This window comes from Chanodichthys erythropterus, chromosome 14 (genome assembly GCF_024489055.1).
Source record: "Chanodichthys erythropterus isolate Z2021 chromosome 14, ASM2448905v1, whole genome shotgun sequence".
In the NCBI taxonomy this organism is placed as follows: domain Eukaryota; kingdom Metazoa; phylum Chordata; class Actinopteri; order Cypriniformes; family Xenocyprididae; genus Chanodichthys; species Chanodichthys erythropterus.
Genome location: NC_090234.1, coordinates 3249312 through 3274372, shown reverse-complemented (window position 1 = coordinate 3274372; position 25061 = coordinate 3249312). Strand labels below are relative to the sequence as shown.

Sequence of the window (25061 nt, the reverse complement as noted above, 5' to 3'; positions counted from 1 at the left end):
TACCTGTGTGTTCTCTCACTAAAGATGAATCAGTAATTCATTTCAATATTCTTTTTTTTATTATTCAGTTTGTCCTTTCATTAATATTTTATCATTTACATGGTTGCATTTCACACCTATACAGAAGTTTATATAACATTTTGATTGTGAGGTATTAAACTGAATCAAATAAATGAAATCAAAATTATTTTATCAGATATTTCCTATTGGCATTTAAAATTACAGAGCCATTTAAAACAGTTTCCACACAAAAACAGGGTCTCACACCTGCATTCATATTTTAGGCCCAGTTTCCTGGTATTAAGATGCGTTTTGGTCAATCGGATCAAGTGGACAACGCTATATACAGGTGTAAACGGGGTAAAAACCGTTTTGGGCTTCCACTTTCGAAGCAGTTGACCAAATTGCTTTCGTAGTGGAAACCCTCATATGTGTTCGAACAGCCACAAAAGACCGCCTACTCTCTGTCTACTGACTTAATGTGTAAATATTGTGGAAAGCTTGGTAGCCAGATGGGATTTAAACTTTGTCAACTAAAGAACCAAGTTTGGTTTTGAGACAAAACAATTTAATCTCACCATTCAACAATGTTCTCTCACCATTCCTGATTTCTAACACACACTCACCGTGTTCAATGTGATCTTGCATCTGTCAGAAATGAAAGCTGATGCTCATAGTACGTTCATATGTAAATTGCACAAGCGTATACATTTACTTTATGGGTAGACCCTCCCCTCGAAGAAATCAGGACAGAAGTGAACAAAAGTGACGGATTAAATCTTAATACCAGGTGGAAATGGGGCCTTGGGTGTATCTGCAAATGTGATGGCAAAATAATTTTTTTTGCGACATTAAAGTTTTTTTCCAGAATGAGTTTTCAAATGATGTTTCATGTCTCTTTCATTTGTGAAACTCATGTCACACTGAAGACACGTGAAAGGCTTCTCTTCAGTGTGACTTGTTATGTGAACCTCAAGGCTTGCATTGCTTGAGCATGTCATTCCACAGTGAAGGCACATGAAGGGTGTACCTCCGTTGTGAGTTATTACGTGTTTCTTAAGACGTTTACTGCATGTATAGCTCCTTCCACACTGATGACATTTAAAACACTTCTCTCTTGAGTGAGTGCTCATGTGGGTTTTAAGAGTTAATTTACATCTGAAACACCTTCCACACTGATCACACGTGAACGGCTTCTCTCCAGTGTGAATTCTCATGTGCACTTTAATCCGTCCTTTGTGTGGAAAACTCTTTCCACACAGATCACATGTGAACGGCTTCTCTCCAGTGTGAGTTCTCATATGAATCTGTAGATTTCCTTTTAGTGAGAAGCTCTTCCCACACAGGTTGCAGGTGAAAGATTTCTCTCCAGTATGAATTCTCATGTGGACATTAAAGTTTCCTTTTTGAGTGAAACTCTTTCCACACTCTTGGCAGGTGTAAGGACTCTCTCCAGAGTGAATTTTCATGTGGATATTAAGGCTTGATTTTTGAGTGAAACTCTTTCCACACTGCTGGCAGGTGAAAGGCTTCTCTCCAGTGTGAATTCTCATGTGGATTGTAAGGTATTGTTTTCGAGCGAAACATTTTCCACACTGTTGGCATGTGAAATCACTACTAGTTTCTGTCTTCAGAACTCTTTTTTGTGAGGGAACCATTTTTGTCATTGAGCAACTAAAAGAATTTTCTTCAGCTTTGAAACCATGATAATTTTCATAATGATTTTTCTCCTCCAATTCCTCCAGTTCTTGACTCTCCTCTTTCAGCTGCATCAGGTCTAAAGAAAAACAAATACAAGTTAACCCTTGTTCAATAGCACAAAACAACAAAAGCATTAAAACATCAACACTCACCAACATAGTATACTACATCCTATATGCACTAAGCTACTGAAAGAGGTTATAAAGTTTTTAATCAAATTAATTACGCGATGTCCAAAGCAACTCACGAGAGGAACAAAAGCAATCCTTCAAGAGCCAAAAATATTTGTAATATACAATTCCAGGTTTATCTGACAAATAGATTAAGAAGAGGAGAAATGTAGAGGACAGAAGTTTTACTTGGGTAAAGTTGGTTTTATATTCGCACATTCGGACATCCGTATTCAATAGCCTTGTTAAAGGATTAGTTCACTTTTAAATAAACTTTTGCTTATAATTTACTCACCCCCATGTCATCCAAGACTTCCATGTCCTTCTTTCTTCAGTCGAAGAAAATTTAAGGTTTTTGATGAAAACATTCCAGGATTTTTCTCCGTACAATGGGCTTGAATGGGCACCAGACGGTTCAAGGTCCTATAGACAGTTTCAGTGCAGCTTCAAAGGGCTTTAAACTATACCAGACGATGAATAAGGGTCTTATCTAACGAAACGATCAGTCATTTAAAAAAAAATAAATAAATAAGTTTTATAAGCACAAATGGTCTCCTTGCTCTGTTCTCTGATGCGCGTTCGTGACGTCACGTAATACGCAATTACGTTGAAAAGGTCACGCATGACATAGGCGGAAGTACAGATTCTGTGTTTACAACTTGAACGTGCAAATACTAAGTCAAACACCGTTTACAAAAAAAGGTAACGTCAAAACAACAATGTCGGACGAGGAGAAGATGAGTTTTTTGCCTGCCATACCTTTTGAACCAGAATACACAGAGGAAGAAATTAGGCAGATGGAAGAGACTGCTGCGGCGATCTAAAGAGACGTGGTGGTGCACATGTGGCAAATGCCAACCATGGTCAACAGAGGAAGAATCTAGATGCTGCCACGACTGGACCATTTCAATCCCGCCATTAGAATCAGTCGGTGAGTCCCTGTTTCCATCTCGCTGCATTACCGGACAAAATTTCCACTTCCACTACTGAGCAACAGCGAGGGGGTCGCACACCGGACGCGAAGCTCAGCGCAGAGCCACGTCTTTAAAATTCGAACACATTGTTTCCTATGAGTGTACACACCGGCGGCGACATTCGGTGCCTGTCCGCGGCACCCAGGAAGTTGTTCAAAATCCTGCTGCGCCACAGAGCGCCATGTACATTGTTTACATTAAATGTATATTATATTTCCCGTTAATGTACATACTGACTTCACCCTGTGCTGCAAGATGCATCAGTTTTACATTCTTAGTTTAACAGCTTGAACAAAGTTTAAAAATGTATAATAAACGTAGCCTTTTATTTCTTTTTGCTTTGTTGTGCCATTTGTCCATGTACACTAACCTCAGTGCGAAATATTAAAGCATATGTAATGTTTCCGTTTACGTAAAACACTCCCATTGTGCAACTCTTCTATCAGGAGTCGAGTCAAAATTGAGCTTGCGCATATATAATGTGCGCGTCCGGTGTGCGACCCCCTTTAGAGGTGTTTTTGTTCTGATCGAGAAGGGTATGACAGTCTGATGGTACTGACAACACAAGATGGAAGAACCATTAGTTGTTTTACCTTGTTCTTGTAAACGGCGTGTGTCTCAATCAGCCCCCTAGTTCAGTAGTCAGGGCACTGATCAGGGAATCAGCCACATTCACTTTCATACTGATTCACGACCTAGGGAACTAGGGAGCTGATCGAGACGCAGGGTTAGTATTTGCATGTTCAAGTTGTAAACACCGAATCTGTACTTCTGCCTATGTCATGCGTGACCTTTTCAACGTAATTGCGTATTACGTGACGTCACGAACGCTCATCCGAGAACAGAGCAAGGCGAACATTTGTGCTTATAAAACGTAAACTTTTTTAATTTTTTTTAAAATGACTGATCGTTTCGCTAGATAAGACCCTTATTCATCGTCTGGTATCGTCTGGTATAGTTTAAAGCCCTTTGAAGCTGCACTGAAACTGTCTTTAGGACCTTGAACCGTCTGGTGCCCATTCAAGCCCATTGTATGGAGAAAAATCCTGAAATGTTTTCATCAAAAACCTTAATTTCTTTTCGACTGCAGAAACAAGGACATTGACATCTTGGATGACATGGGGGTGAGTAAATTATAAGCAAAAGTTTATTTAAAAGTGAACTAATCCTTTAATCACACTACATTGGACATTCACAAGTAAGTATGCCATTAAAACAATACTTGCCTATTTTGATTGAAGTTGACAATCGTTGGTTGTCAATATCATGTCGCTGCTTAAAATTCGCAAACATTAATTTATTGCACATTTATTGGAAGGTCTGAATTTATCAGAACTCTGAACATGCGAATATAAAACCAACTTTACCCAAGTAGAAGTTTTGTGTGTAAGTGCATTGGTTTAAGGGTGTGAGGGGGTCAGAAGTTAGTTACCCCAGTTTTCAAGGCAGGTGATCACACTAATTTATCAAATTATAGCCCCATTTCAATTTTGTCAGTAATGTCTAAAACAGTAGAAAAAGTAGTAGCTGGGCAAATTGTAATTTTTTTAGATTTACCAAATAATTTATTGTGCCCTTTGCAATTTGGGTTCGGTAAACAACGGAAACTGCTGTATGTTATTTTATTGAGCAAGTGTGGTGAAAACTAGACAAGGGTTGTGGGTGCAGAGTTTATTGATTTACAAAAGGCATTCAACACGCTAAATCATAAAAATCTGTTATCTAAATTATTACATTTTAACTTTTCAGTAGAAGCAATCAATTGTATCAAGTCTTATCTTACACCCAGATTAAAACACATCTTCTTTTAGAGATCGTTCCACAGGGGTACCTCAGGTGACTATACCAGGGCCTCTACTTTTTATTTTGTACTTGAACTATTTTCCAGATGTTTGTCTTGATGTATATATTTAAATGTATGCAGGTGATACTGTGCTTTATGTACGTGATAGAACAAATGAACTGGTGGCAAAAAAAATTATCTGTCACAATGTCCAAAATATCTGACTGGCTTACTCTGTGTTGTTTAAAGGTGCCCTTACAATCCTTTTTCACAAGATGTAATATAAGTCTAAGGTGTCCCCTAAATGTGTCTGTGAAGTTTCAGCTCAAAATACCCCATAGACTTTTTATTATTCCATTTTTTAACTGCCTATTTTGAGGCGTAATTATAAATGCGCTGATTCAGTGCGTGTCCCCTTTAAAGGTGCCCTAGAATCAAAAATTTAATTTATATTGGCATAGTTAAATAACAAGAGTTCAGTACATGGAAAAGACACATTTAGTTTCAAACCCCATTGCTTCCTCCTTCTTATATAAATCTCATTTGTTTAAAAGACTTCCAGAAAAGACGCGGATCTCAACATAACACCGACTGTTACGTAACAGTCGGGATCATTAATATGTATGACCCCAATATTTTCATATATGCCAGCCCATGTTCAAGGCATTAGACAAGGAAAGGCAGTATTAACGTCTGGATCTGTGCACAGACAAGGTAAGCCAGCAAGAACAACAGCGAAAAATGGCAGATGGAGCAATATTAACTGACATGATCCATGATATCATGATATTTTTAGTGATATTTGTGACCAGTCACAGAAAGTAGGGACACAAGTCGGTTCTGGGGCATTTTGAGTTATTCACAGATTCTGAAAGTGTAGTCTCCAAGCTTTCCAACGATGTGTGAAATCTGATAATGTTTGGAGAAGTTGTGGCCATTTGAAGGTAGGCATTCAAGAAAGCTCTATAGGGAGAAAAACGCCTCTAAAGTTGCAGTTCTCACCTGTTCTCACCTGCTGGGAGTGACAATAGTGCTCATTTACATCTAATTTAGATAAATCATACCCCCTGTAAAGCTGCATGGACCGCATACTATTAATAATAAAGGTTAATGTGCATTATAAATGTCAGTAATTTATCTTTTTTGACTTTTATAAAAATGATTTAGAGGCTGAAATATGACTTTTTTTGTCAAAACTCTATTTGAACTTGTGCATTGTAGATTGTTGTAAGACACTCCTTTAAAATCTGCCCATCATTTTTAATGTTATTATTTTAATGTTTATGTAAAGAAAAAGTACATATTGATGCTAATTTTATTTGTTATTTGCTGGTTTTCCACATGAAACTTGGTGAATTTACTTTTTGAACAGGATTCTGTGATAACCATGATCATTTTGGTCACTATAATCATGAAATGAAATTTTCTCAGCTGAGAAGCCTGTTAAAGAAGAATAGGCAATCCAGGAACTAACTGGAAGACATTCTATAGTTTCAATTGATATATTACTTATGTCTCTATGACAAAAATTGACGGAGTATTTTAAGTCTGTTTTGCTGCAATGTGAAAAAAAACCCTGCAAAACGCGCCGGCGTGTTACCCGACTCCAGAGAGGTAATGTCTTATTATGCCGCTTTCATCGTCGCTCAGATCGTCTTCAGAATCAGTGAGCGCTTGTTCATAAGCATCCGGCTTGTCGAAGAAGTACTTCAAAACATTTTCGGTGTAACGGCCACGGTTCTTCATTGAATTTTGATATCAGCTAGAGCCGGCCAGAGCGCTGCATAATAAGTAGCCACGCTTCCCAGTATGGAAATACACACAGACATGACACGCCCCTACTGCGTGCTAGAATCTCCGAAAAACAAGCCGATTTCAACCTCAAAATGTACGCTTTTAAATATACCAATACTGCTATCTCAAACACGGAAAGGCTTCTTCATGATCTCAATTAACAGATTCTGCAAAAAAACGAAAATCTGCTGAAAAAAGTGCTGCTGACTTGTGTCCCTGGTTTCTTTCTAAATGTTTCATTACCATGTTGCTAATGTACTGTTAAATGTTTTTTTACTGTATTCACGGAGACAAGAGAGCTGTCGCCATTTTCATTTTTAAACACTTGCAGTCTGTATAATTCATAAACACAACTTCATTCTTTATAAATCTCTCCAACAGTGTAGCATTAGCCGTTAGCCACAGAGCACAGCCTCAAACTCATACAGAATCAAACGTAAACATCCAAATAAATACTTTACTCACATAATTCGAATAATGCATACAGCATGCATGATGAACATCTTGTAAAGATCCATTTGAGGGTTATATTAGCCGTGTGAACTTTGTAAATGCACTGTAATATAGTTGAGATCTCGTGTGGCAGGGAGCACGCCATTTAAAGGGGCGGCGCTGCCAAAATCAGTGTATAGTTAATGATGCCCCAAAATAGGCAGTTAAAAAATTAATTTAAAAATTCTATGGGGTATTTTGAGCTGAAACTTCAGACACATTCAGGAGACACCTTAGACTTATTTTACATCTTGTGAAAAAGCATTCTTGGACACCTTTAAATGTTCGCGCTCCCCGCCCCTGAGCTCACAACTCTATAATACATTGCATAAACAAAGTTCACACAGCTAATATAACCCTCAAAATAGATCTTTACAAAGTGTTCGTCATGCAGCCTATCCAATCATGTGAGTATAGTATTTATTTGGATGTTTACAAACTCTGAATGAGTTTGATGGTAGTCTATGCTCGGGCTAACGGGCTAATGCTACACTTTTGGAGAGATTTATAAAGAATGAACTTGTGTTTATGAATTATACAGACTGCAAGTGTTTAATAATGAAAATAACGACATGGCTCTTGTCTCTGTGAATACAGTAAGGCCCCAGTAAACCTCAAACGAAATCAAAGAACCAACTGATGCAATGTCATTTCGAACAAAATCAGGCCAAAACGAAGTACGTTTTGTGTACTTTCTGGAAGCTCGAAATGGCTTGCCAAAGCGAACCTTCCGGAAAAGTTCGCTTCAGCTGCAAAACACCTTCGTACTACCATTGGTCTGTGATGATAACGTAATAGGAGGCTCCACCTTCACTCGTGTCTTTGACTCTTTTCGTGTGTTTGAGTTCGTCGAGGTAAGATTGGGGTGTATTTTGAACACCCAGTAGAAAATATATACATCAATAATTAATCACACTTTCATGTTTCATGTCAATTTTAATCACTGGTTCTTCATATCCTCAACCTTTGGAAGTGTTTACAAAGAGAATTTGCTATTGCAGAGCAGAAAACAGCATCTTCTTGACACGTACACAATACGAACCAAATACAGCGTTTGAGGAGGGATCAAGGTTTCGGGGGATGTCCACACAGAACGCAGGGAATGGGATTTGAACTAACAACTCTTTCTTTTGAGAGACAATAACTTTTTTTTATGATGCACTTTCAGCTTTACAACTATGAACACTGTTTACATTCACATATAGGTACATTACACACTGCATGAAAGGTCATTTTCAAAAATCCATAATAGGGACACTTTAACAATGCAGTGAAGCAGCACAGAGTCTTCTTACTAGATCACAAACTAAATTAAATCATTACCGCCAACTATTATTATATCATGCATATTGCGGCTTTACAGTCCGTACAACAATAAATCATCTGATGATTATGTAAAGGACGTACATGAGTGGATATTTCACACGAGTCGACTGTAAGTTATGCAAAGCAAAGATTTACTTCTAAGACTAAAGCACAAACAGGAGGTGAATAACATCCTTTAAAATGATTAATTATCCTGCTTTATTGCACTCTATATCCATTTCTGATTTAATTACAAAGATGATCTGCCTTGGTTTAATCTGTCCTGCCACAGTTCTGTAATGAACCTAAAAGATCACTAATTGAACAGAAAATAATGTGATCAACAAATGTAGAGATAATTACTCACATTTAATTGTTTCATTTTAGGTTTACATGAATGGTTCTTTGTTTTCAATTTAGAATGACATATTTTTGTTACACAAAACTGTACTCTCATATGATGTCACAAAAATATCATTTATTCTGTAGAGCCCACATTTTAATAAGAATCAAATGAGTTCAGCTTTGAGAATGAAACTAACCTGTTTGCTCTTCAGTTTCTTCATGTTTCACACTGAACACTTCTTCAATCTTTATTTCTTCACTCTCCTCTTTAATAAACGCCATCTTTATAATAGTGTGTCACGAGATCTCAGCTGAACCAGGAGTTTTTCTGTGTGTTTGAACAATTTGACATGTTTAAGATGAGAATGATTAACAGAAATAAAAATAAATCCACAGTAAATCATTATGGCTGATTGATGTCAACTGGAATGCGTTTTCATATTATATTATTAACAGTTTTACTGCAGTTTGTTAAAAGGTCACACCTCAGACAGCGCTGCAGCTAATGGAACAGAAAATGTTGAGAAATTAAGGTATTTCTTTCATCAAAACTGAATTAGAATATATGGGTTCATATTTTGAAACAAATCAGGTTAAATATATCAAGAGGGTGGTAACAGTTACGTTCAGGATTAGAAAAAAAAATGTAATTAAATTAAAACGGTAAAGAGTTACTGAAAATGAATACATAATTGAACACAAGTGCTATAAAACTGCTTGTACAAACTAAAAACGCTCCAGAAAGCCTCTGGTGTTATAGGATGGAACTACTTTAAAGAGATTCGAAACACTGATTGAATCATTCTTGACATGCATTTGATTCAGTTGACTCGGAAAGCTCGTTTCTTCGTCACAATTTACTAGAGACTGAATTCATGTTTATGATAAACTGATGCACGATAAAGGGCGCAAAATAAGACGCAACTTTTCTGTTACTATGAAAAAAAAAACCTTATCAGTTAATCATGTGGATGTGTTTTACTCACAGAAATAACGCTCTTAAAAGTTAGCTATTACATTATATGAAGGGACTAAGCCTTTTTAAAAACTTTTAATGCTTACAAAACAAACCTTTCTTCAGCCGATTCTCAACAGACGCCCAGCGCACCGCAGTCTTATGACGTCACAACGCCACTCCAAAATAAAAGTCCTGGTCACAGGCTAAAATCACAAAAGTGCATAGGCTATATACAAGCAAAATAATATGTCGGATGGATTATAGATGAATACATGTTTAAATACATGCTGTCCAATATGTGCTGAAAAGAGCTGCCAATAAATGAGTGTGAAGCACATCTGATATGCATTCTCTGTAAAGCTGCTTTGAAACAATATGTATCGTGAAAAATTGAATTGAATGAGAGATTCTGTCTAAAAGACAGAATTATAATTTTTGAGTGCAGAAACTAATTATACCAGGGTTTGATTTTTGAAGTTGTATCACAAACAAATATTTTATTATTATACAGTAAACAAGGTTCGTCAATTAAATTAAACCTTTATTAAGGCAAAAGACTACTCAAAAATCACAAAAATAAACATATCCAACATGTCACACATACCTGTACGTTACTCTCAGTTGTGCAGAATTAATTATGATTTTTGCATGTGTGTCAACACAAAAAAAGTTTGTGATTCTTGAACTTTTCAAACAATCCAATATTTGTTTTCCAAATTTGCTTGACATTTTTGTGCCACTGAACTGGGGAACCTGATTTGAATGTCCCGTGAGAAGTTATGTTTGCACATGCATGTGTGTGAATCCTCCAAGCATCTGTTAGAGGTTTTCCCTCTCCACATTTCTTTCTTAAAGGTCCCGTTTTTCGTGTTTTTTTGAAGCTTTGATTGTGTTTATAGTGTGCAATATACCATGTGTTCATGTTTCGCGTGTAAAAAAACACAGTATTTTTCACATAATTTACTTATCTGTATACCGCTGTTTCCACTGTCATAAAAACGGGCTGATGACTTCCTTGTTCTATGAAGTCCCTCCTTCAGAAATACGTAACGAGTTCTGATTGTGCCAGCGGTTCCTGTGTTGTGATTCGACAGCAGCTTAGCCCTCCTTTCCCGGAAAGGTCACGCCTCTTACCATAACGTGTGCTGCACATAGTTTTACTTGTGGATTATTGTGGTGTTGTGCTGAATGAACACAAAAGACAATAATTCCCGAGAGACTGAACTCTTCAATCTCCACAAGCAGCGACAGAAAATGTACAACGTTAGCACTCACTCCGAAGAGTACCTCATACGGAAAACAGCCATATACATAAACATAGTCCCCTCTTGTGGCCATTATGTGCACTGCAGTCCAACATTAACTATTGCAGTAAGGATACCACAATTATAATTTTCGGGAACTGAGTTAAACATAAATTGTAACCATTGATCTCCAAGTACAGCGTCCCTGGGAAGGCCAAACAAAGGTGATTGGACTGCTGGATGAAAATAACACCGTTTCGACGACATGGCAACAAACACACTCTACAAACGCAACTCTTGCTCTTCTCCGTGGGAGCGCAACAAGACCACGCCCCCTGTTTTGTGTATTCCTGTGGCCGGAAGTTAGTCAAAAAACTGTTTTAGTGACGTCATTAAAGAAGGAAGTAGAGGGATGAAGTCCAAACTGGCTGTTCGATGTAGGCGACTTCTGTTAAATAAAATATCTTGCTTGGCATTGAACTTTGAGCTTTAAAATTTTACAGATTTTATTTATACTCTAACAACAACATTACACACTAACTAAAGTTTGAAACATGGGATCACGAAGAACGGGACCTTTAAGAAGTCCAGACTCTCTAAGTAACTGATGCTGTGGACACATCCTCTGCTGCTTCCTTATATATGCAACATTTGAAAAATGCACAGCCAAGAAACTTAAGGCGAGTTCAGACTGCATGATTTTAGCCCCGATTTTGGCTCGCCGACAGGTTTTGAGAAATCGCCGACAAATGCCCGAAATCACAGGCAAATAGGTGCTCGTTCACGCGAGTGACAATCACGCAGTGTGAATGAGCAGAGACGAGATCTGAGAGAATCGCTGACGAGTCGCCGATGCCCTAGAGATATTTGCCATGCTAAATATCTGGACCTGTCGACGATTCAAAATCCTGCTGTGTGAAAAGTGTTCTGACTGAAAACTACATCGGCGATGACCGACAGCCAATGAGAGAGCAAGATACAGAGCAGCGGGGAGGAGTTATAGACCACAATATCAGCAAGCATGGCTTCATAAACATAAACATTATAATTCTATCAAACAGAAACAAAACACAAACATTTGCTTGACCATCTGCAACAGCAGCTCATTGAAAAGTTATGTATTTACCTCCAACTGTCGTTGCAGAACACACAATCCTTGTTCCTTGCGTCTCCCCAAACATTTCCTCCTCCCTATTCTTCTTGTATTTTTGTTGTTTTCGCTGCAAATCAGCGCACAAGCAATTCGTATTTCAAACTTCTTGCGGGCTGCAGCTTTTAATAATAATGGCCGTGTGTCTCAATCAGCTCCCTAGTTCAGTAGTCAGGGCACTGATCAGGGTATCAGCTCCCTAGCTTCCTAGGTTGTGAAATACTGATTCACGACTTAGGGAGCTAGGGAGCTAATTGAGATGCAGGGCCAGTCTCACGTGAGAACTCCGGTCTTGAACGAGTGATATCACGTTGTTTCCTTGTCACGTCTTGTGTGTGTTTGGTTGTGAAACAGAGTTTGTGTGCCAGACAGAGTTGTCGGCGATTCTTCCTATTGTAAAGTCATGCAGTGTGAAACCTTCTGTCTCCGATCCATCATGCAGTTTGAACACATCAGCGACTGAATGATGGCCAAGATAGTCATGCAGTGTGAAAAGAACAGTGACCAGACTACTTTGAAAATCGTGCAGTCTGAACTTGGCTTAAAGCAACCTCAGCAGTAGCAAACCCAGTGCTTTCATAACAAAGCAGCATGATGCGTAACTACTTCAAATGGACTTCCTTCCAAGTATGGTATCCACTTTTTCACCACCCATACCACAGCTAGACCTTATTTTTCTGAGACTGAGTATGCTTTCTCTGCTCCTTGAAGTAAGCAAGAGGCATAAGCAATGATATGCCCTCACCTTCAGACTCTAGACCAGGGGTGTCCAAACTCAGTCCTGGAGAGTTTAGCTCCAACTTGCCTAAACACATCTGCTTGGAGGTTTCTAGCCTATAGTAAGACCTAGATTAGCTGGTTCAGATGTGTTTAATTAGGGTAGGAGCTAAACTCTGCAAGACAGTGGCCCTCCAGGATTGCAAACCCCTGCTCTAGACCAATGTCACTGGCATCAGTCTGTACACGAAAAGGTTTAGTAAAGTTAGGGGTTACAAGTACGGGTGCTTCTACAAAGTCTTGCTTGAGAATGCCAAATGCCTGTTGGTACTGGTCAGTCCAAGACCAAGTGAGGTTCTTTTGTTTTAGAGAGTGCAAGGGAGCAGATTTCTCTGAAAACTGGGGTATAAACTGGTGATGCCAACCTGCAGGTTTCAAAAATCTTTGCACCTCTTTCACAGTTTGAGGTACTGGAAATTACTTTACTGCAGCAACCTTAGTTGGGTCTGTAGTCACTCCCTTTCTGAAACTATGTGCCTGAAGACTTTATTTTTGAAGGAGGTTGCATTTCTTTAGGCTAAGAGTGAGACCAGCGTCATGAAGACATGAGAGAACTTGATGATGATGTTGTAGATGTTCAGAGATGGATTGCGAATACACAACAATATCGTCAATGTACACATGCAACATTTTCCTTTAACTTCTCATAGCATGTTTCATTAGCCTCTGAAATGATGCTCCAGCATTTTTCAGCCCAAAAGGAAAACACAAGAATTCATTAGATAGGCATCTAGGTGAGTTTTAGAGTTTAGCCCTCTATAATTGACACAGAATCTGGACCCTCCGTCCTTTTTCAGGACAACACGACAGCATGTGTACTGAAACACTCCCTAACGCAGGCATAGTCAAGTCTAAACCATGATTACCTGTCTGTTCTCTCACTAAAGATGAATTAATAATTCATATTAATTTCAATATTCTTTTTTTTATTCAGTGTCCTTTTATTCATATTTTTTCATTTACATTGCTGCATTTCACACCAAGACAGAAGTTTATCTAACATTTTGATTGTGAGGTATTGAACAATCAAATAAATTAAATCAAAATTATTTTAACAGATATTTGCTGGTGGCATTTAAAATTGCAAAGCCATTTAAATGTTTCCACACAAAAACAGGGTCTCACATCTGCATACATTTTAGGCTCAGTTTCCACCTGGTATTAAGATGCGTTTTGGTCGATCTGGGGTCTCATTTATAAAGCGTGCCAGTTCCCAAGCAAAGGTTGTGATCTATAAAAACAAACTTGACGGGAGAATGTGCGCACCTTTAAGCAAACTTTGAGCCGTGCGTACGCACATTCTGGAGACAAAAGTGATATGAATTGAGATAGTAGATGTGCTACTTTCGATCACTTTTCCAGTGACACGCTGATTTAATCACAGGGAGGAGCGCTGGGAGCACAATAATTCCTCTTTAAACTAAACTGCAGATGTTATGACAAAATATTTTTTAGACACTGCTGGATTCGGTGGTCGAACGGTCCGTTGTCCAGTTTGAATAGGTCCAATAATATCTTACTGTACAGCCACAGCTGCAGGAAGTGTTGATGTTGTGTGAAGGATCTTCAAACAATTACCATTTGAAGGATATCATTTGAGTAAAATGGTAAGATTTGCCAGTTTTCTTTTTAAAATACTTTGTCAGTGACGCGCCGAGTCAGACAATTGTATTTACACTGCAATAAATAAGTAGTCCGATCTGTTTCCACTAAAAATAGCCTATAAACTTCCTAAAAGATATGTTCACCTCATCAGCAAAACTACATAAATTGGATTTGAATTGTTTAAAACTATTAAAATACTATCCGGCCAGTTGAAATGAATGAATCAACTCTATCCTAAAACCTTTATTTATTTTATACAATTTTGTTTTTATGGATATTTTGATATATTTATTCTAAAACATAAAGAGGATATTGGATGATCTTTATCAATATAATGTGTGGCACAAATGGCATTTATAGTCCATATCTAATATTTTCCAATGTCTTGTACCTTTGACGGTGTTAACCGTGGTGTCACGTGGTTGGGAACGTGTATGGAAATGACATGCAGATGAGGTTATGCATAGTAAAACTAGGCGTCGTAAGCTCCATATATGGTTATTTCGGGGAGGAGACAGGGTGGAGATGCACGTACGCACAATCTTCCGCTGAATGGGATTTATAAAGGGATTTGTGCGCAGGTTCTGGCGTACGCATGGTTTTATAAATCTGATTTTTTTTGTGCGTACGCAGAATCTAGCTTTTGCGCGTACGTACACTTTTAGTAAGAAATCCTACGCACAGTTTTATAAATGAGACCCCAGATCACAAATGGACAATGCTATATACAGGTGTAAATGGGGTGAAAACTGTTTTGAGCTTCCACTTTCGAAGCATTTGACCTAGGGTTGTCACGATATTGGATTTTTCACACCACGGTTATTGTGGCCAAAAAATATCACAGTATTGATATATCGCAATATTTATAGAATCCTTTTTGATTTAGCAGTCTAAATAATTTTTACTTTGTTTATTTTGTTTTTCTCTTTCGGGATTGCTGCACATTTTTTTAAAGTCAAATTTAAGGTTTTTTAAGACCTGAAGAAATAAAAATTAATACTAGCACAGTATCCTATACATTATGGCTGTTACCAGTCAAATTAAATCATTATCAACAAAATCCATCTTTGTAATACAGAGGTGACACAGAATGAGAAGTGACATATATTTACACAGCATTTACAATTTGTCTACATAAATTTAATTTAATATTTAAATTTTTTTTTTCTAATTTTAACTTTTTAATGTCCCTTAAATATGATTCATTCAGGAACGAAGCTCGGATTCGTTAGTTCTAAACGTGGATTCAGTCAGTATAACAGAAACATTTCTGTTGCACTGGGGCTGTTCATAATTTTGAAATTTTCGTTGGCGAAATAAAGAAAAAAACAAACAATATTAACAATACTGTGTCTAAAATGTAACTCACATTGTTCATTTAACAAGTTGAAGGAACACTGCATTTGTGCTGATTTGGGGAAAATGGCACTTTTGCTCGTGTGATATTGTAAAACAACTACATCTTATAATATGATATAATGACAAAAAAATTGTTGGGCAAAAAATGCCCGTGTATCTTGAATTTTGAGGGCAAATAACTGCATGCATATCTACATCATGCTGAGTAAGACGAATAAAGAAAACGAGGTACTTAAAATTATCACCCTTTATTTAAATACGTGAACACAGAAAATCGCTGTTAACAGGTTAATATAACATTTCCCATTCCATGACTGGTAAAATAATCGCAACTTACTCTCTGTAAAATGGAGTAATCTGCAGGGTAAGAGGTTGATGGTGTTGCCACCCTTCGCACTGACTGTAGCTAGGCAAATCCTGCAGATTGGGCTGTCTAAGGAGCTGAAAAACTCCCATACTGTCGAGCTTATTTACTTTTTTCGGGTGTGTGAACAGAGCCTCTCACTCTCCCGCTCGTAATAGCTGCGCACTGCGTCTTCTTCTTGTTTGACAGGCATCAGCGTTAACCCTCTGGAGTCTGAGGCTGATTTGGGGCTTGGAGAAGTTTTGACATGCCCTGACATTGTGCTTTTTTCAGTTGTTCATAAACATATTAATGACAAAAGTGTCATTACACTATATTCAGCACAAACTATGCTACAATAATATGTGAGGAACATGTATGTACATGTTTGTGTTTTTGAAGGAATAACATTTATGCGTGGTTATTGAAAAAACAAAAAACTTAAGTCACTGAAATAAAGCCAAAAAAATGTATAGTATAGTAAATCTGTGTTTACAAGACTTCTGGGTATTGGAGGTTGTAGACTAGAGTTTTTGCTTCAAAATTATGTAAACATTATGCTGCCTATTCCTTAATATAAAACAATATATTGATTTAGTTTTTGTAAGACACTTTTTGCCAAGAAACACAGTATGCGAGGAGGCGTGAATCACCACTGAAAATGGACCATTCTCACCTGAGAAGACAAAAGAATTGGATAGTAATGAGCTGAAATGACTTGCATATTAATGAGGCCTTTCAGTCAGGTAGGCTGTGAAAAAAACCTTTTGTGATGTCTCAAGCTCATCATGATATATGAAACATACAGAAAAATATTATTACAATATAAAGTAATGGTTTTATATTATACTTTAAAATATAATGTACTTATGTGATGCAAAGAGTCTGAATATAGGCTTTTAGTTTAAAAATATTGGATTCTCATATGTTTATGTCAATTTTCTATACAGAGGAGTTATTTTTATTTAATATTCACTGTCATTACTATAAGCGCTGGTGTTTTCAATTCATCCTTGAAGTCGGAGGGCGCTCTGTGCTTTTTTAGTCCACAAATTCATCTAAAAGAAGAAGAGGCTATTCCATGAATGGAGTTTCCAATTCATACAGCAGCATGAGGGCGCTAAAGAAACAAAAACTCATCTAAAATTAATCTATAGAAGAAAAGTAAACAGGAACTAACTGCATGTCTTCTAGAGCTCGCTAACCATGACTTTTACATCCAGATAAACACTTTTCAAGACAATAAATACACGATTGAGATGATGAATGCATGTATTGCCTCTGAATTTGCGTCTGAATAGCGCTGGCTCCATGGGCGTGGCCGCATTAGCGGATAATGAGCTGAATCACTTCTGACATGGCTCTCTTTTCATACAGATTACATAAACACAGAAGGTTTGTTTTCGATTTGACTTACATGATTTAAAACCTGACATCTTAAGGTTTTTTAGACATAAGTTTAATTTTTCTGTGATTAGTATTCACTAAGTTACACTTAATTTTCTGAGAACTATCAGATTGGACTTCGTTCAGAGGGAGAGGAGAAATCACGCATCATGTTAGTTTTCTTTATTTTACAAAAAGCACAACATTTTGTTTTTACTCTGAGTGTACACAAATAAAAGAAGATATTCTATAGTTTCAATTGATATATTACTTATGTCTCTATAACAAAAAATGACAGAGTATTTTAAGTCTGTTTTGCTGCAATGTGAAAAAAAACCTGCAAAACGCGCCGGCGCGTTTTCAGACCTCAGAGTGTTAAGGTGCAATACTGCCACCTGAGAGCTCAACCAGGTACTGGCACTGGAGTATTTACTTAAATTCTTTACTATTCATGATATCATAAGCGTCCTATTCTTTTTAAATATCGTGGTTATTGCCAATACCGGTATAATCGTCACACCCTAAATTAACACAATATCGATATTTCATGCTTTGAATATCACGGTTATCGTCAATACCGGTATACTGCGACACCCCTAATTTGCCCAAATTGCTTCCGTAGTGGAAACCCTCATGTGGAAACCCCCATGTGGTTGAATGTGTTCGAACAGCCACAAAAGACCGCCTTACTCTCTGCCTACTGACTTGATGCATAAATATTATGGAAAGCTTGGTAGCCAGAAACAAGTTTAGTTTGGGGACAAAACAATTTAATCTCACCATTCAACAATGTTCTCTCACCATTCCTGATTTCTAACACACACTCACCGTGTTCAGTGTGATCTTGCATCTGTTAGAGCAGAAACGAAAGCTGATGCTCGTAGTACATTCATATGTAAATTACGCAAGCTTATTTTGTCCATTTGATCAAAAGATCTAAAAAAAAACAATACATTTACTCTATGGGTAGACCTTCCCCTTGAAGAAATCAGGACAGAAGTGGTTGAAAGTGGACAAAAGAGATGGACTAAATCTTTATACCAGGTTGAAATGGGCTCTTAGGAGTATCTGGAAATGTGATGATAAAATAATTTTTTTGAGACATTAAAGTTTCTTTCCAGAATGTGTTTTCAAATGATGTTTCATGTCTCTTTCATTTGTGAAACTCATGTCACACTGATCACATGTAAACAACTTCTCTCCAGTGTGAATTCTCATGTGGACTTTAAACCGTCCTTTGTGGGGAAAACTCTTTCCACACAGATCACATGTGAACGGCTTCTCTCCAGTGTGAGTTCTCATATGAATCTGTAGATTTCCTTTTAGTGAGCAGCTCTTCCCACACAGGTTGCAGGTGAAAGATTTCTCTCCGGTATGAATTCTCATGTGGACATTAAAGTTTCCTTTTTGAGTGAAACTCTTTCCACACTCTTGGCAGGTGAAAGGGTTTTCTCCAGTGTGAACTCTCATGTGGACTTCAAGTCTTGCTTTTTGAGTGAAACTCTTTCCACACTCTTGGCAGGTGAAAGGGTTTTCTCCAGAGTGAATTTTCATGTGGATATTAAAGCTTGATTTTTGAGTGAAACTCTTTCCACACTGCTGGCAGGTGAAAGGCTTCTCTCCAGTGTGAATTCTCATGTGAATTGTAAGGTATTTTTTTCGACCAAAACATTTTCCACACTGTGGGCATGTGAAATCACTACTAGTTTCTGTCTTCAGAACTCTTTTTTGTGAGGGAACCTTTTTTGTCATTGAGCAACTAAAAGATTTTTCTTCAGTTTTGAAACCATGATCATTTTCATAATGATTTTTCTCCTCCAATTCCTCCAGTTCTTGACTCTCCTCTTTCAGCTGCATCAGGTCTAAAGAAAAACAAATACAAGTTAACCCTTGTTTAATGGCACAAAACAACAAACAAAAGCATTAAAACAGAAACAGTCACCAACATAGTAAACTACATCCTATATGCACTAAGCTACTGAAAGAGATTATACAATTTTTAATCTAATTAATTACACGATGTGCAGATTTATGCAAAGTGTTTTATCCAAAGCAACTCACGAGAGGAACAAAAGCCATCCTTCAAGAACCAAAAATATTTGTAATATACAATTCCAGGTTTATCTGACAAATAGATTAAGGAGAGGAGAAATGTAGAGGACAGAAATTTTGTGTGTAAGTGCATTGGTTTAAGGGTGTGAGGGGGTCAGAAGTTACCCCAGTTTTCAAGGCAGGTGATCACACTAATTTATCAAATTATAGCCCCATTTTGTCATGGAAAATAAGGCAGATGCAAGTGCAAGTTTAAACTTCTCATTTATTGAGCTTCTCACACATGAGAACAGTCAGCTGACATGTAGCAGACAGCAGGAGAGTGGTGAACGCAGGGACTTCGATGGACCGCCAGGAATCCAGTGAGGGAAGATCATGAAGGGAGTCTGTGAGCGTGAAACCACCGTGAAGAATCCAACGGAGAACAGAAATCAGGAACACGACGTCAAGAAGAACTCCAATCCAGGAACGAACACACGAGAAGCACAGGGGACAACACAGGGGAACTCCCCGTCTACGAGTCGTGGTGGTGGGGGAATCGGGGTCGGCGGATTAATGTGTGAATGAAACATAGGTTTAATCTTAGACGCATGAAAGGCAGGATGAATTCTCCTGTACTCCAGAGGAAGCACCTCTGGACGAAGGCGTGAGCGGAGGGGACCGCGACTTCGGATTCCAGACTGGGAAAGATAGGTGGTTGGTAACCTAAACTACATTCAAACGACGAGAGGTCCGTGGCAGACACTGGTACCGAATTATGTGCGTACACAATCATAGAGAGTTGTTGGCTCCAGGAGGAAGGATTCTTGGAAACCAAACATTGCAGCATTCTTTCCAAATCTTGGTTGGCTCTCTCGGTTTGGCCATTGCTCTGAGGATGGAACCCCGACGAAAGACTGACAGACCCCCAGTAATTTACAAAACTCTTGCCAAAATTTGGACACAAATTGGGGACCCCTGTCGAAACCCACATCCATCGGGAGGCCATGTAACCGAAAGACGTGGTCTACGACAGTTTACGCTGTCTCCTTAGCAGAGGGTAATTTGGGTAAAGGGATGAAATGAGCCGCCTTTGAGAACCGGTCCACTACGGTCAACCGTATTCCCTTTGGAGGGTGGGAGGGCGGTGACAAAATCTAGCGCAATGTGGGACCAGGGTCTCGAAGGGACAGACAGCGTTTGGAGTAACCCATCTGGAGGTCGATTGGAAGTCTTACCAGTGGCACAAATCGAGCAAGCCAAAACAAAACTGCGAATGTCACGAGCCATAGCAGGCCACCACAATCGTTGCTTGACCAAAAAACTGGTGCAATTAACCCCTGGATGACAAGCCATGTTGGAACAATGCCCCCACTTGATAACATTGGACCTTAACCTCTCCGGCACAAATAATCGATTCGGTGGGCACTCGGGGCAGGGGCGTTACCCCTTGTAAAGCCATCTTGACCTTCGATTCGACCTGCCATGTCAGAGTGGAGACCACTAATGTCTCTGGAAGAATACACTTGGGAGTAGACAGGCGTTCGGAAGGATCAAACATGCGAGACAAAGAATCAGGTTTGATGTTTTTAGAACCCGGGCGGTACGAGAGAGAAAAATCAAATCGTCCGAAAAAAAGTGCCCACCGAGCCTGCCTGGAGTTTAGTCTTTTGGCAGATCTGATCTATTCTAAGTTTTTGTGATCAGTCCAAACGATAAAAGGTACTCCTGAACCTTCCAACCAGTGACGCCATTCTTCCAACGCTAACTTGACTGCCAGCAACTCTCTGTTACCAATGTCATAATTACGCTCGGCTGGAGATAAACGATAGGTATAAAACGCGCAGGGATGCATCTTATCATCTGTGGGAGAACGCTGGGATAGCACTGCATCTACCCCCACCTCTGACGCATCGACCTCCACCATGAACTGACGTGAGGGATCAGGGGCTATGAGAATGGGAGCCGAAAGGAAGCGACTTCTCAGTTTGGACCACCTGAACATCGTTCTGGGGGAGGTCAAGGCGGTCAGAGGTGCGGCTAGTTGGCTGAAATTGTGAATGAACCGCCGGTAAAAATGGCAAACCCCAGAAACCTCTGTAGGGCCTTAAGGGAATCTGGACTTGGCCAATCCACCACAGCCTTAAACTTCTCAGGATCCATGCAAACTCCCTCAGACGAGACGATGTACCCCAGGAAAGAAACAGACTGTGCATTTCTCCGCCTTGACAAAAAACCCATTCTCTAGCAGTCATTGAAGCACTCGTCTGACGTTTTGCACATGTTCCTGGAGAGACGAGGAAAAAAAATCAATATGTCGTCCAGGTAGACATAAATGAACTGGTCAACCATATCTCTCAACACGTCATTAACGAGTGCCTGGAAGACCGCCAGGGAGTTGGACAGCCCGAAGGGCATGACCAAGTATTCAAAGTGCCCCCTAGGGGTGTTAAAGGCAGTCTTCCACTCATCCCCCTCCCTGATGCGAACCAAATGATAAGCGTTCCTTAAATCCAATTTTGTGAAAATGGATGCTCCTTGTAACCTCTCAAAGGCTGAAGACATCAACGGCAGAGGATATGTATTCTTTACCGTGATGTTATTCAACCCTTGGTAATCAATGCAAGGTCGCAAGGAACCATCCTTCTTCCCTACAAAAAAAGAACCCTGCCCCCGCTGGAGAAGAGGAAGGGCAGATTAACTTCCCTGCTAGAGAATCAGAAATATATTTCTCTATGGCCTCCCTCTCAGGAACCGAAAGCGAGTACAACTTGCCTTTAGGCGGAGACTTACCTAGCACTAAATCTATAGCACAGTCATAGGGACGATGCGGAGGAATAGAAGCAGCACGGGACTTACTGAACACTTCCTTCAGATCCAGATACTCCGCGGGCACATTTGATAGATCCGCTGCCTTCTCCTGTAACACAAAGACAGACGGACAAGCAGACATAAGACAGGACTTGTGACATTGAGTGCTCCATTCGGAGATGGAGTGCTGCCGCCAGTCCACCTTGGGGTTGTGTTGAGTGAGCCAGGGGTGTCCGAGTACAATGGGTGCTAAGGGGGAATCCATGAGCAGAAATTGGATGGATTCTGTGTGGTTGCCGGATGTAATCAAGGTTATGGAGCTGGTAGTGAGTGAGGTGTTGGGAAGACTCTGGCCATTGAGGGCATTGACAGCAATCTGACTGGTGAGTGGAGTGATAGGCAGGTGATTCTTCTGTGCAAAGTGAATGTCCATGAAATTACCCTCAGTTCCCAAGTAGAGTAGTGCTTGACAGGTGAGAGTGTGGTTGGCCCATCTCAGTCTTATCGGAAGGAGAGTGGATGGTGAGGACTTCTCGGCAGAGATCCCACCCTATAGTAGCCTCTTCGTTACTATCGGGCTCGATCCTTTACTCGGGCATGAATGCAGAAAATGCCCCGCTCCTCCACAGTAAATGCACAGTCCTTGGGATCTCCGCCTCTCTCTCTCCTCCCGGGAAAGCCGAGCTCTCCCTACCTGCATGGGTTCAGAATGGTAGGTGGGACCGACAGTGTCTGCAGCGCTGGTCGAACGACCCTCCGCACCTCTAGCTCCGTGGTCAGGAAGGGAGAAGCGTCCCACACCACTGAGGCGAGCGTCCACTTGCAACACAAGGTCGATTAGCCCGTTAAGACTCTGGGGAAGATGTAGATTTCCTTCTGGACATGGTCGGCCAACCCATGCAGGAAGACGTCCCACTGCGCCTCCTCGTTCCATCTGCATTCCGCCGCCAAGGTACAGAACTTGATGGAGTACTCAGCCACAGTGCGATTCCCTTGTTTGAGCTCCGTAAGCAGTCGAGCCGCGTCCTTGCCAGCTACTGCACGGTCGAAGACCCTTCTCATCTCGGCGGCGAGTGCCTGGAACGAGGTGCAGCATGAATCCTGGTTCTCCCACGCTGCCGTTCCCCACAAAGCTGCCTGCCCTGTGAGAAGCGTGAGCACGAACGGCAACCTAGACTCCTCCTTTTCAAAGGTTCGGGGCTGCAGAGCGATACATGGAACACCTTGTAAGAAAAGTTCTGCAGAAATTAGGCTCAGCAGCGTAAGACTGTGGAACAGGTAGGTGTGGCTCCGGCTGGTCTAATCGATCCGGTGGTGTGGGGGGGAACAGACAGCGTGGGCGGCGCAGTGGGATTGCGAAGCTGTTGCAGTTGCTGGGAGAGCTCGGACACCTGTGTCACCAGTGCTTGCACAGCGTGTCCGGTATATGAAATACTCTCCTGCTGCTGATCCATCCGTGCGATGCTGTGATTGATGTGATTGAACTTCGTCAGCGACGCTGAACTTGCTGCATCCATTATGGTCAGATCGTTCTGTCATGGAAAGAAAGGCAGATGCAAGTGCAAGTTTAAAATTCTCATTTATTGAGCTTCACACACATGAGAACAGTCAGCTGACATGTAGCAGACAGCAGGAGAGTGGTGAACGCAGGGACTACGATGGACCGCCAGGAATCCAGTGAGGGAAGATCGTGAAGGGAGTCCGTGAGCGTGAAACCACCGTGAAGAATCCAACGAAGAATAGAAAACAGGAACACGACATCAAGAAGAACTCCAATCCAGGAACGAACACACGATAAGGACAGGGGACAACACAGGGGAACTCCAAACAACGATCTGACAAACATGAGACGAAAGACAGGGCATTAAATAGGCTGGTAGATGGGAAACAGCTGCCGCTGATCAGACAATCAGCGGCGACGCCCACATATAACAATAAACATGATGAAACACACACATACACAGACACCAGAATGAGACAGCGGATCACCAACCGTGACACATTTTAATTTTGTCAGTAATGCCATTTGCAATTTGGGTTCGGTAAACGTCATTCAACGAAACTGCTGTATGTTATTTTATTGAGCAAGTGTGGTGAAAACTAGACAAGGGTTGTGGGTGCAGTGTTCACTGATTTACAAAAGGCATTCAATACGCTAAATCATAAAAATCTGTTATCTAAATTATTACATTTTAACTTTTCGGTAGAAACAATCAATTGTATTGAGCCTTATCTTACACCTGGATTAAAATACATCTTCTTTGAGAGATCGTTCCACAGGGGTACCTCAGGTGTCTATACCAGGGCCTCTACTTTTTATTTTGTACTTGAATTATTTTCCAGATGTTGGTCTTGATGTATATATTTAAATGTATGCAGGTGATACTGTGATTTATGTATGTGATAAAACAAATGAACTGGTGGCAAAAAAAAATTATCTGTCACAATGTTCAAAATCTCTGACTGGCTTACTCTGTGTTTGCCCTAGAATCCTTTTTCACAAGATGTAATATAAGTCTAAGGTGTCCCCTGAATGTGTCTGTGAAGTTTTAGCGCAAAATACCCCATAGACTTTTTATTATTCAATTTTTTAAATGCCTATTTTGAGGCGTAATTATAAATGCGCTGATTCAGTGCGTATTTCTGTAGAGCCCACATTTTAATAAGAATCAAATGAGTTCAGCTTTGAGAATGAAACTAACCTGTTTGTTCTTCAGTTTCTTCATGTTTCACACTGAACACTTCTTCAATCTTTATTTCTTCACTCTCCTGTTTAATAAACGCCATCTTTATAATAGTGTGTCACGAGATCTCAGCTGAACCAGGATTTTTC

At 39.8% G+C, this 25061-nt stretch overlaps 1 protein-coding gene across 3 annotated transcripts; it reads right to left on the bottom strand.

Annotated features, from left to right (window-relative positions):
* Positions 1-78: 78 nt before the first annotated feature.
* Positions 79-25061, bottom strand: LOC137035533 (oocyte zinc finger protein XlCOF6-like). Of its 3 annotated transcripts, none has more exons than XM_067408925.1 (3): positions 24931-25061; positions 18582-19248; positions 79-1614 (listed from the first exon to the last, which is right to left on the bottom strand). In XM_067408925.1, the coding sequence occupies exons 1-3, from the start codon at positions 25013-25015 to the stop codon at positions 852-854; spliced, it is 1515 nt and encodes a 504-aa protein (XP_067265026.1). In that variant the 5' UTR covers positions 25016-25061; the 3' UTR covers positions 79-851. The 3 variants fall into 3 exon arrangements, with proteins under 3 accessions (XP_067265026.1, XP_067265023.1, XP_067265025.1); XM_067408922.1 differs by lacking the exons at positions 18582-19248; positions 24931-25061 and adding exons at positions 8762-8892; positions 9636-9681 and having other exon boundaries at positions 79-1777; XM_067408924.1 differs by lacking the exons at positions 18582-19248; positions 24931-25061 and adding exons at positions 8762-8892; positions 9627-9639 and having other exon boundaries at positions 79-1777.

Bases quoted from the DNA above. Each gene is read 5' to 3' on its own strand.
- LOC137035533 (XM_067408925.1), bottom strand. From the start codon at position 25,015: ATGGCGTTTATTAAACAGGAGAGTGAAGAAATAAAGATTGAAGAAGTG. The intron at 19,249-24,930 runs GTTAGTTTCATT...GTTTTTCTTTAG, and splicing joins AGAAACTGAAGAACAAACAG to ACCTGATGCAGCTGAAAGAG. The intron at 1,615-18,581 runs GTTGTTTACATG...AGAAACTAGTAG, and splicing joins AGAATTCACACTGGAGAGAA to TGATTTCACATGCCAACAGT.